General features: G+C 57.5%; 3 protein-coding genes across 3 annotated transcripts; all 3 read right to left on the bottom strand.

Moving 5' to 3' along the window:
* Nucleotides 1-3,274: 3,274 nt before the first annotated feature.
* LOC117639512 (troponin C, isoallergen Bla g 6.0101-like) lies at nt 3,275-6,168 on the bottom strand. Its single transcript, XM_034375251.1, has 6 exons — nt 6,076-6,168; nt 5,683-5,713; nt 5,421-5,564; nt 4,891-5,010; nt 4,061-4,192; nt 3,275-3,401 (listed from the first exon to the last, which is right to left on the bottom strand). The coding sequence occupies exons 1-6, from the start codon at nt 6,076-6,078 to the stop codon at nt 3,340-3,342; spliced, it is 492 nt and encodes a 163-aa protein (XP_034231142.1). The 5' UTR covers nt 6,079-6,168; the 3' UTR covers nt 3,275-3,339.
* A 1,559-nt stretch (nt 6,169-7,727) lies between these two features.
* On the bottom strand, nt 7,728-9,534 carry LOC117639513 (troponin C, isoallergen Bla g 6.0101-like). Its single transcript, XM_034375252.1, has 6 exons — nt 9,402-9,534; nt 8,866-8,893; nt 8,624-8,767; nt 8,440-8,559; nt 8,088-8,219; nt 7,728-7,953 (listed from the first exon to the last, which is right to left on the bottom strand). Exons 1-6 carry the CDS (start codon nt 9,402-9,404, stop codon nt 7,922-7,924), a joined length of 459 nt encoding a protein of 152 aa, XP_034231143.1. The 5' UTR covers nt 9,405-9,534; the 3' UTR covers nt 7,728-7,921.
* A 643-nt stretch (nt 9,535-10,177) lies between these two features.
* LOC117639314 (troponin C, isoallergen Bla g 6.0101-like) lies at nt 10,178-11,834 on the bottom strand. The gene is made up of 5 exons (XM_034374859.1): nt 11,704-11,834; nt 11,320-11,350; nt 11,012-11,155; nt 10,414-10,665; nt 10,178-10,331 (listed from the first exon to the last, which is right to left on the bottom strand). Exons 1-5 carry the CDS (start codon nt 11,716-11,718, stop codon nt 10,300-10,302), a joined length of 474 nt encoding a protein of 157 aa, XP_034230750.1. The 5' UTR covers nt 11,719-11,834; the 3' UTR covers nt 10,178-10,299.
* Nucleotides 11,835-12,051: the final 217 nt, after the last annotated feature.

A 12,051-nucleotide genomic window follows, 5' to 3' on the forward strand; every position in this document is an offset into this window, starting at 1 on the left:
GGCATAAATTTCTTGAAAGGTTTCGCGCGGTGGATGAGTCGACGAATGACATTCGGTTCCCACGGGTATAGGCGCCACACACACACACACACACACACACACACACACACACACGAGTTGCCATTATTCCTTCGAGCTTCTGCTGGCACTTCTAGAGTGGTCAATAAACTTGGGTGCGGCCGTCTGCAAATAACCCCCTTCCCCCTCCCCCTTCCCCTCCGATGCATCTACGTACGACATGAGCCATTCAAGCCTGTTAGCGCCATTTGTTTGTCCCCGGGGGGGCTGGGAGATAGAGAGGGAAGGAGGGGAGGGGGTGGAGGTGAGAGGAGGGGAGGGGAGGGGTAGCAGTGTGCCCGAGGTGACCGGCCGTGTGTTGTGGGTCTGGCTGCGCTGGCTGCAGCGGGTGCGTCCTTGCACGAGAAAGGCGCCGCGCGTGCCAAAACAAAGACAACAAAAGCAACAACAACAACAACAACAACAAAAAAAATTCAGATCCGCGCCTTGGCGGCTGCAGCGCCACACTTCCTGGAATGTTGCACGCGTCCCCGGCGGCGTTCTCCCCCCGCGCCTGCACTGTCGCGGGGTCGCGGGGGAGTGACCTTTGACCTTCGACCTTCACAGAAGGGCCGAAAGTTGTTGCAAGGCCTGGAATGGCCGATTTCTGTTGAAGACATTTGTTCTGCACTCAAATAAATGGTTGCCGTTCGGTGTACGGCGTGATCTTTGAAGCGTATAAGAAACTAAAAACTGCCTGGCAGGGGAAAATAAAATAAAATGAGTGCGGATGTTGGATAGTTTCGTGAACCCGACGGGCGGCTAGCTGCAGCCTTTCGCCGACGCGCACGCGCGCAGCGGACTGGTTTCGAGAGTCGTTTTCGTCGCTCTGCCTCCCTCGCACTCATGGGGCGTGCCGTCGCAGGTGCGAGAGAGCCAGAGCGACGAAAACGACTCTCGGAATGAGTCCGCCGAAGCGTGTCTCCCTCGGCGCGGCGCTCCGCGGCGAAGATGCATCGCTTTGGGGCCTTAGCGTCTTTGCGCGTCTTTGCCCGCCTCGCCCGCTTCGCCTGCTTTGCGTCCGCCGCACGTATTTATAACCTGCCACGTTCGTCAGCACGCCGCCTCTCGTCCCGCGCCTCGGCGAGCTTTACAGCGTGTTACATCGCGGTTACAGTGTTGCGGAGGAGGGAGGGAGAGAGAGAGAGAGAGAGAGAGAGAGAGAGAGAGAGAGGAGAGAGAGAGAGAGAGGAGAGGGAAGAGAGATGGTTTTTTTTCCCAAAAAATTGTGGGGTGTGTGTGTCCGTCCGTCCGCCGCTGACTACCTTGCTTTACAAAATATTTACGAGTTGGCCCCGTGTTTTCCAGACTCCCGTCCAAGGAGGTAATCCATCGTGATCCTCGCCGCGTCTGTCTGTCTGTCCGTCTGTCCGTCCCTTTTCCGTCCCGTTTGGTTGGCCGGGGGAAGAAAGGCGGGAGGACAGACGGGATGAAGGGGCGTGGGTAAAAGGGGGCCCGGCGCCGCCCAGAGCCATACATTTTAAACTTGCCCCACTGCAATGAATATGCAGGCGGCGTGATGCACTGCGATGCACTGAGAGGCTTATCGCGTGCAGCGCGCCGAGGGACACGTACCTCCGCCGTGGCCGAGCGTGCTGGCGCGCCGCACCCCATCTTCAAAGGACCGGGTTCGAATCCCGCCGCCCGCGCGCCGAATTTCGGGGAACGGAACGGATCGCAAATCTGTAATGAGAAGAGCGGTTCGTCACTCTGTCTCTCTCGCACCTCTTTGGGAGTGGCCCATGAGTGCGAGAGAGGCAGCGTGCGGTGGTTGGAAGAAAACGACCTCGATGCATCGGAGCGATTCTCACTGCGGGGCAAAGGCGGTGCAGTGCAGAGCACTTGGTGTGGGGGCATGGGGGTCACCTTAATGAGCGCGCACACACACACACACACGAACACACGCACGCATCGACAGGCCGACCCTGACCCTGCGGCGCGCGCCTTAGCGCCACGCCGCGCTGCGGGGGCGGCGGGGGGGCGGGGGGGGGGGGGCGGCGGGGGGCGGCGGGGGCGGTGCAGGGGACGGGGCCCGCTGCAAACAATGGTAGCACAACGCTCTACTGGGCCCGGGGCTGTGTAGGGAGGGGCGCTTACAGCTCGTTGGGGGCTCAGCTCGCCGCGGTGGTCGCGAGGGGTGGGGGTGGGGGGTGGGGGCACCCTGAGGTGGCGCGGGGTGGCGGAGGCGGCCCGCGGTATGGCGGAGGTCCAAGTCGTGTCCGGCAGGCCTAGGCAGGCCGACGCCGCGGCGCGTGCAGACGCCCCGCCTCGCCCCGCCCCGCCCCGCCCCGCCCCGCCCCGCCCGCCCCGCCCCGCCACGCCCCGCCCCGCTATAAAACGAACTCCATTTGAGACGATGAGAGGGTGCCTGGGAGGAACCTCTCTGTCGCTGCATTTTTATTGTGATTTTCACAGCCTTTCTTCCGAACCGCTACATCGCGTCTACGGCCGTGGACGATCGTCGCGCACCCCGAAACAGACGCACCTCCACTGCTTCATTAGCAACCGACTTGACTCGGTTTCACCAGCCGAACTGCCCGGGGCACAACACCTCTCCGCGAACCGCGGCACCGCGGGGGGTCGCCGTGTCCTGCCGTGTCCCGAACCGCGCGGCTCGGTCCGCCCCGCCCGCCACGCGCCGCCACCGCCGCTAACGTGATTTGCGGCCAATTATGCAAAAATTTGCCAAGCGGTCCATCTGGTCCGGTCGGTTTGTGTGTGTGTGTGTGTGTGTGTGTGTGTGTGTGTGTAGGTGTGTGAGTGTCTGTGTGTCTGTGTTAGTGCGTTGGCTGCGGGCGCCTTGAGACTTTGTATGAAATGGCGGGAAAACGGTCCAGGCCCGCGGTCGGCCTGCTCTAATTGATAGGTATGTTCCCCGGCTGTGTTGACAGCGCTGCCTCCCCTCCCCCTCCCCCTCCCCCACCCCCTCCCCCGACGCGGCCCCCGCGCTGCAGTGGACCGCATCCGCGCTGCCCGCCGGGCCGAGGGCCGGGCTACCTCTTGATCGATGGCGCGAATGTGTATCACATTTTTCTCTTTTTCCCTTCCTCTTCTAGGCGGCTCAAGAAAAATAACGTCTTGATATTTTTCGACATTTCTTTTCGTCACGACAGAGAAAAAGTCATCAAGACAAGTTTGTTATGCAGCGAAGGTAAAGGCCCGCTTGTCTAATCGGGCTGGCCAACGTACGCACGAAATAAATGAATGGACTCTGCAATGAGAAGGGAATAAATAGAAAAATAATTTATTGTCTCCTTTTATGGTGTACAGGTCGCGTCAGGTCTACTCTCCAACAAACTTCTTCTCCTTCTCCTCCTCGCCTCCCATCATGACGGCTAGGAACTCTGCAAAAGAGAGAGAGAGAGAGAGGTAGAGAGAGAGAGAGAGAGAGAGAGAGAGAGGAGAGAGGGAGAGAGAGAGCGGGGTTGAATTTGTTGCAAAGCTCTGCTGCAGTCTGCGGCGCTCACGGCTACGGCCCAAGTCGTCTCCCGTCTCTGTCGCTCCCGCTGCAGCGCGCTGGGCCGCCGCGAGTGCGACAGAGACGGAGCGTGCCGGGGTGGCGCTTCGGACGCACCCCTGCGACGGGGGCCTTGAAATGCATCGGCCGCGCCGCTGCCTCGGGCTACAGGTGCTGCACAGTGGGCCAGAAGGCCGGTGGAGGCGGCCGAAACTCTCGACGCGTTTTGAGCTCCTGAGTCGCTAAACAGGACTCGAATCGAACGTGTGACCCCACCAATGGATTGCTCTCCGAACGAGGAATCCATTGGTGGGGTCACACGTTCGGTTCGAGTCCCGTTTAGCGACTCTGGAGCTCAAAACGCGTCGAGAGTTTTGGCCGCCTCCACCGGCCTTCTGGCCCACTGTGTGCTGGCGCTAGCGCGCTAGCAGACCGTTTCGTCGCTCTGTCTCTGTCACACTCACGGCGCGGCCCGCAGGGGTGCGAGAGAGACAGCGCGACGAGACGGAGCGGAGTGAGTGAGTCGGATCGGGTAAATTCGCTCACCTTCGAAGTCCACAGTTCCAGAGCCGTCGGCGTCGATTTCCTCGATGATCTGGTCCATGTCGCTGACGCCGATCGTGTTGTCCAGCTCCCACAGGATCTCCCGCAGCTGGTCCGTCGTGATGTAGCCGTTGCCTGCGACAGCGCCGCGTCTCGCGTTTCAAAGACACGCCGACAACGACTAGCGGCCGAAATTCTACGCTCCAGAGTCGCTAAACAGTCCTCGAACCGAACGTGTGACCCCACCAATGGATTCCTCGTTCGGAGAGCAATCCATTGGTGGGGTCACACGTTCCGTTTGAGCCCCATTCAGTGACTCTGGAGCTCAAAACGCGTGTGGAATTTTGGCCACCTCCTTCGGTCTTCTGGCAAATCCACGGCGGCCCCGGCCGGCAGATTTATTTCTATTTATTTCAGGGGGTTGGAATCGGTCAGTCGGTCCGTGACTTTGACTGCGCCGTCGGGGTCCGTCCGTCCGAACGGCATTCGTCCGTCCACTGGCCGCGTTGTCCAATCGCGATACACGCGTGTGCCAATGCCCCCCCTCCCCCTCTCGCGGAGCGCTTTAACGTCGCCATTGCCGAAGTGGCGTGACCCACATTTGCCTATTGCAGCTGCATGACATTGTCGGCAGTCAGCGCCAGTGCGGAGCCGAGGCGCCCTCCGTCTCTCTCGCACTCGTGGGGCCCGACCTGAGAGAGGAGAGAGGGAGAGAGAGACGAGAGAGAGAGAGACAGAGAAGAGACAGAGACAGAGACAGAGAGAAGAGAGAGAGAGAGAGAGAGAGAGAGAGAGAGAGAGAGAGAGAGAGAGAGAGAGCACATCCAACTCACCGTCTCTGTCGAAGAACAGGAAGGCTTGTCTGAGCTCGTCCCGCAGTTTGTTGGGGTCCTCTTCCACGATGAACCTGGAGGCGAGTGTGGCGAAGGCATGGAAGTCCAGCTCGCCCGTGGCTGCGGCACACACATCGCTGGTTAGGTTGCACTTAAGTACCTGTTGAGCTTTTTTCTTGAAAAGTAGCGAAGGTAGCAACCCGGATACTCAGTAACTTATAGCCACTTTCTGCATATTACGAACTAATTTCTCAGTTCTTTAACACATTTGTATCGCACTGCACTGGAAAATAGCTCAGTATTGTGGCTGCACAGCGTTCCTCTGAAAGAATTTGATGGCGCAGGGGTGCGCCCAATTTTCCGTGTGGCGCCTTTGAGAGTGGCGCTGTGCTCCAGAAAACAGGAGACCGCCAACGCCAAGACAGGGCGAGAGGGCGCCGAAGCGCCGGCCGGGGTGGCGACCGCACTGCCACGCGCGTCGGTTGGGCTGCCCGCCCCCCAGGCGCTCACTCCCCCCTCACTCTACTCACCCCAGGTGTCCACCTCCTGTATCATCTGCTGGATGGCGATCTTGTTGAGGCCCGCCCCGATCTGCTCCATCATGTCGTAGATCTCGTCCGTGCTGATCTTGCCGGTCTTGCCCTTGTCGAAGCCCTGGAAGACCCGCTCCAGCACTGCAAGCGAGGCGAAGCAAGTGGTCACGACCGCACGACAACAACAACAACAATAACAACACAGCCTAAGTAGCAGCGGCCAGCGGCCGCGTTCCAATCCACAAATCGGTCGACTTACTCTTCACTTGGGACTTGGTGAGCTCCTCGACCTGCAACCGGAAGCGGAAACGGGGAATGAGCCGCTGGAGCGGAGCGGGAAAACGGGGCGTCTTCGAACGGCCGCCTAACAGGGACCGCACAGTGTGCCAGAAGACCGGCGGAGGTGGCCAAAATCCCGGACGCGTTTTGAGCTCCAGAGTCGCTGAATGGGACTCGAACCGAGCGTGTGACCCCACCAATGGATTCCTCGTTCGGAGAGCACTCCATTGGTGGGGTCACACGTTCGGTTCGAGCCGCATTTGGCGACTCTGGAGCTCGAAACGCGCCTAGAATTCTGGCCGCCTCCACCGGTCTTCTGGCCCACTGTGGACCGGAGCCTTGCCCCGGTGGCGTTTTTTCCGGGCAAACTCACCATGGTGACGGCGAAAGGTTATCCCGTCGGTGTCAACGGCTTGGAGGCGCGAGTCAAAGTGGAGGTGGTTCGTATCAATCAGCCCTGCCTGGGGGAGGGAGGAGGGGAGGGTGGGGGGAGGGGCGGGGAAGTGACATGCGAGGGCGCTGCAGGTCACCCGTATAATTAGCGAACCCTACCCTTGACCCTTGGAGGGGCTGTACGCTCATTGACATCGGGGTGGGGGCGCACCTGCCGCAAACAGAGTGGCAGGCTGGCGCCGTGTGTTCCGTGTGACTTCCCTGTGCGTGCTTACCCCTTGAGGGGTACGTTCATAGCGGGACCACCGGGCGCGATGGTTGTACCCCATGGGGGGTACATTCATGGCGGGACCACCGGGTGCGATGGTTGTACCCCATGGGGGGTACATTCATGGCGGGACCACCGGGTGCGATGGTTGTACCCCATGGGGGGTACATTCATGGCGGGACCACCGGGTGCGATGGTTGTACCCCATGGGGGGTACATTCATGGCGGGACCACCGGGTGCGATGGTTGTACCCATGGGGGGTACATTCATGGCGGGCCACCGGGTGCGATGGTTGTACCCCATGGGGGGACATTCATGGCGGGACCACCGGTGTTCCCGGAATGGGCTTAGGCCATGTAGGTGGTTTAATCACCATTATGAGAGAGTTTACTTGTCATAGACTGGGATACCATCACGGAGCGATGGTTGTATAACGCGGATTGGGGCATCATACAGTTATACGAGGTGTACCATGGCCGTAAAACATTGATGGCCCTACTGCAAGGTTCTCCTATAGGACATATTGGGACACTAACAGTTTAACTATGAACATATGGCCACCAAACGTGTTGATTTCTAAAAACGCCATAAAAGAGCGTAATATACTTACAGTGCCAACCTTGGATGGTTTACATGGGTATAGTCACGCTGGTACTCACCGGGGCGATGGTTGTACCCCATGGGGGGTACATTCATCATGCGACCACCGAGCGCGACGTTTGTACCCCATGTGCCTCCTCGAAAATAGAGATTTTTGGAACCCATAGTTGCAGGATAACTGTTAGTAACTGCTCAAAATAATGCCGTCACCCAAACAGTAAGCAGAATTAAGTCGTTATTACGCGTTATCTACCGGGTTTGTTTTTTTTTGGCGGTGGCTGTACCCCGGTACATTGCATCGTGTGGTACATCCATCGTCCCACATCTAGTTGCCGTCAAACGCCCTAGCGTTCTCAAGACCCTACCCTTTCATGCCCTTCATTTGACCTCAACGATTTTTGGGACCAAACTCCCACATTTGGTCAAAAAGTGATTGAATCTCCGAAGGCGGGAAATCGTTTCCCTCGACGGGGCCGTATTCTTTGGAGCTCTCTTCAGCGTGTCGCGGTGCCAGTATTGCCCTCGAGTGGCAACCCACATTTTCACAGTGTGGGGCGCCCCGTGTTGTTTCTGTTGGCAGCATTGGCGGGGCTGCCCTGCGAGGCATCTCAGGCACGACGGGGACCGCCCGCCTGCGCCAGCTACCCTCCAACACTGTCCGGGCCAAACTACTATCTGTGACGTTCCTTTTCGGTTTCAAAATATTCTTATTTCCCACTTGGCTCCCGTCGGTGTAGGTAAACAAGGTGACAAAAAACTATGCTTACTTCAGAAAAAAATGTTTATTTTAAGAAAATTTTGATTAGTACACTAAACATTTTATTTTGTTAGGAATGCATATTAGACAGAAATTTATTCTTGATCAGCTCAACCGCGGCCGATTCGGGTGGTGGATTCTTGTGATGAAATTCCAGCAGCTGGGTTTCTGATGGTGTAGGTGCGGCCTGCGGCGTGCATTCAGTCGTCCCCGCACATGACTGCCATGAACTCTGAAATCCAGAAGAACGCAAAGACTGAGACAAAAGGAAAATAAATGGATTTATCGGATTTAAATGTAAATGGTTCATTTGATGGCTGCGTTTCGATTAATCGATCCATCGATATCCGACCGGATCGGACGCACCTTCGAAGTCCACGGTGCCGGAGCCGTCGGCATCGATCTCCTCGATGATCTGGTCCATGTCCGAGGCCGTGATGGTGTTGTCCAGCTCCCAGAGGATCTCGCGCAGCTGCTCCGTGGTGATGTAGCCGTTGCCTGTCCGACACCCAAATGAGTCACCGGCACACCACAAAAGTAGGCAAAATTTCTCACAATAGGCCAGTGTTAAAAGGGCTGCAGCGGGCAAGTTCTCGAGAGAGATATTGCCTAGTAGGCAGGCTGAGGTTGGCAACCCTTGCGACTCTGGTATATCGTGGGAATACGACTTCCGTTTCTGTTATTTTTCTGAAGTTTTCACGATCATTTCAGAGCTCACCTTCTCTGTCGAAAAGCAGGAAGGCCTGCCGCAGCTCGTCCCGCATCATGGACGTGTCCTCCTCCACCATGAACTTGGCCGCCAGGTTGGCGAACTCCTCGAACTCCAGCTCGCCCGATCCTGTCGGCACCGGCAGTCAGACACCCCGCTCCTCCAAGCCCGCCCCCAACGTGGTGCAACTCACCGTCAGCGTCCGCCTCGGCGATGACCTGCTTGAGCGCGTTCCCGGAGACCTTCTGGCCGAACATCTCCAGGATGGGGCCCACCATGTCCGTGCCGATGCAGCCCTTCTTCTCGGTGTCGAACGAGTCGAACGCCTTCCGCAACACTGTCGGCACGCGCCAAGATTTTTGTTTACTTTTCCTGTGCCATTTCTTTCTATACACATCACTTGGAATTTCGGCACTGCCATGGAGCAATACTCACTCGCGATCTGCTGCCTGTCGAGGTTCTCCTGCCAAGAAAGAAACGGTGATTCGTCACTTTTCTGGGTCGCATTCTGGGACATTGTTGAGCTGGAGCCAGCGCGTCCTCGACGCCGAGGTCCGGGTTTCGGTGACCGGAGGGTCCTCGACGCCGAGGTCCCGGTCCCGGTCCCGGTGACCGGAGGGTCCTCGACGCCGAGGTCCGGTCCACCGGTGACCGGAGGGTCCTCGACGCCGAGGTCCCGGTCCCGGTGACCGGAGGGTCCTCGACGCCGAGGTCCCGGTGACCGGAAGGTCCTCGACGCCGAGGTCCCGGTGACCGGAAGGTCCTCGACGCCGAGGTCCCGGTGACCGGAGGGTCCTCGACGCCGAGGTCCCGGTGACCGGAAGGTCCTCGACGCCGAGGTCCCGGTGACCGGAGGGTCCTCGACGCCGAGGTCCCGGTGACCAGAGGGCCCTCGACGCCGAGGTCCCGGTCCCGGTGACCGGTCCAGCGCGCGCCGTCCTCGCGGGCCTCGCGGGCCTCGCAGTACTCACCATGGCTCGGCCGGCACCTGCCCGTCAACACGCTGCTCTGCCGCGCTGCTCTGCCGGGCGGTGCGCGCTGGCGTGGCTGGCCTGTTGCTGCGCACGGCTGATCTGTCAGCGCTCGCAAAGCTTGCAGCCTGCTTGCAGCCGGCCAGAAATACGACCAACAATCAGCTGTACTTGATTGTTTCAGGGGCAGCACTGCTCTGCACCGCACGGCACCGCACTGCACGCCGCACGCGTTCCGTGCATCGCCAGCCTAAGTGGGCCGGGGCGGCCGGGCGGTCAAGATCGGGGCGGCGTTCGAGGCGGCCGCACAGTGGGCCAGAAGACCGGTGGAGGCGGCCAAAAGTCTAGACGCGTTTTGAGCTCCAGAGTCGCTAAATGGGACTCGAACCGAACGTGTGACCCCACCAATGAATTGCTCTCGGAACGAGGAATCCATTGGTGGGGTCACACGCTCGGTTCGGGTTCTATTTAGTGACTCTGGAGCTCAAAACGCGTTCAGAGTTTTGGCACCTCCACCGGTCTTCTGGCCCACTGTGCGGCTCGCGCCATCAGGTACACGAGAGTGAGAAGACTCCTGTAGCACCGTTCATGGACCAGGCCTTCTGGCATACGCGGTGCCGCGGTGCCGGCAGCGGGGCGCCTGCAGAGCCCAGGACGGCAACCCTCGCTGCATTCGTGCGGCATGGGCGGCCTACCCCTCGCGGGGGAGAGAGCGCAAGGCGCGGGGACACGAACTGAAAGAAACTCGCCAGACTGCTGAGTACAGAACGAGGGACTACAAAACACATTCATTTATTTCATTAGCAATAGTCAATTTAAAAAGAAGAAAAAAGTTGAGTGATATTTGGTAGATGAGATTCGCGATTTGAACAGCCGTTTTTTATTCGGAAGCCCCGCTCTAGTCGTCTCCACACATGACGGCGATGAACTCTGCAGCACACAAAGAGGTCCGGGTTTCACTCCACTGCAAAAGCTGATGCCAAACCGGCGTCCTCGTCGTGCTCTGCCTCACCCTCGAAGTCCACGGTGCCCGAGTCGTCCGCGTCGATCTCGTCCATGATCTGGTCCATGTCCGAGGCCGTGATGGTGTTGTCCAGCTCCCAGAGGATCTCGCGCAGCTGGTCCGTGGTGATGTAGCCGTTGCCCTCGCGGTCGAACAGCAGGAAGGCCTCCCGCAGCTCGCCCTTGATCTTCTCCTTGTCCTCCTCTATGAGGAACCGGGCGGCCAGGATGCAGAACTCGTCGAACTCGAGCTCGCCCGATCCTAACAAGCACACCGACCATTTATTTCAACAATGTTTTCATTTCTTTTCTATGTTAAAATTTTTCCATGTTTAAATTTTTCTTTGTTTAAATTTATTTATGTCTAATTTTTGTCTATGTTTTTTCTTTGTTCATTTTTTTTACAATGTTCAATTTTTTTACGATGTTCAATTTTTTTTACGATGTTCAATTTTTTTGCGATGTTCAATTTTTTGCGATGTTCAATTTTTTCCGATGTTCATTTACGATGTTCAATTTTTTTGCGATGTTCAATTTTTTACGATGTTTAATTTTTTTTAATGTTCAATTCTTGTTTATGTATTTTTAAGTAGTGCAAGAGTGCTCACCGTCCACGTCCACCTCGTGGATGACGTCCCACAGCACCTTGCCGCTCAGCTTGTGGCCGAACAGCTCCAGGATGGAGGACACCATGTCCGTGTGGATGCAGCCCTTCTTCTCCTTGTCGAAGGAGTCGAACGCCTTCCTCAGCACTTGCAGCAAAAGAAAAAAAACATTTCTGGTTTTCTGCTGACCGCACACACTCCTGCTTTTCGAAAAGCGATAAGCGGGCCGCACGCGGACCAGAGAGAGGAGTCCGCGCCACATTATCTCTCGTTTTGACTAATTAGCTTTGCTACATTTTATGTCTACTCACTGCTAATCTGCTCCTGGGTCAGCTTGTCCTCCTGCGCAGCAGTGTGTTTGTCGATGGGTCGGCTCCGACGCGGCGTAGAAACGCAAAGAGTACGAGACAGTCACAAACAACTTGACAAACAACACTATTTTCGGTCGAAATTTCGACTAAAAACGGCCATTCAGATGGAATTCTGGCGAGTGGTTCGCGTTCTTAGGGGCAAGGCGTGCAAACCTGACATTTATTGAGATTTTACGAGTCCGTATCTCGCACAGGGCTAGAGATAAAACGAGCCATGGATATGACATGCATGACTTTTTAAAATCTCCAGCCGTTTACGAGAAGAAACTCCAAAAATCGCTCGAATGAAAGGTAATTTTGCACACTCGACACTATCGTACTTACGCCATCGTCAGCCATGTCCACGCGCGCGTGTGTGTGTGTGTGTGTGTGTGTGGCCGGCAGGAGCGATCGGTACAAAAGTTAGCAGCAGACTGGTGCTCGGTCCTCGCGGGGGGCGCCTCGGGCTGCCGTTATAACCAGCAGTAGCCGACAGTGATCGTTTGCTGTCACAATTAGACGGACAGGCATTTTTATTGCGTGGTCCGTGCCAAGCCGAAGCGCGACGCAGAGCATCGAAGAGCATCGAACGGGCCCAGCCCAATCGGCCGGAGCCAGCCAAAGAGCCAGCGCTGCTGGGACTGGTGGGCGTGTTGGAGGGGTTGCCTAGCCTGCCGGCGCTGCGCTGGCGTG

Source organism: Thrips palmi, unplaced genomic scaffold, assembly GCF_012932325.1.
Source record: "Thrips palmi isolate BJ-2018 unplaced genomic scaffold, TpBJ-2018v1 HiC_scaffold_11, whole genome shotgun sequence".
Classification (NCBI taxonomy): Eukaryota; Metazoa; Arthropoda; class Insecta; order Thysanoptera; family Thripidae; genus Thrips; species Thrips palmi.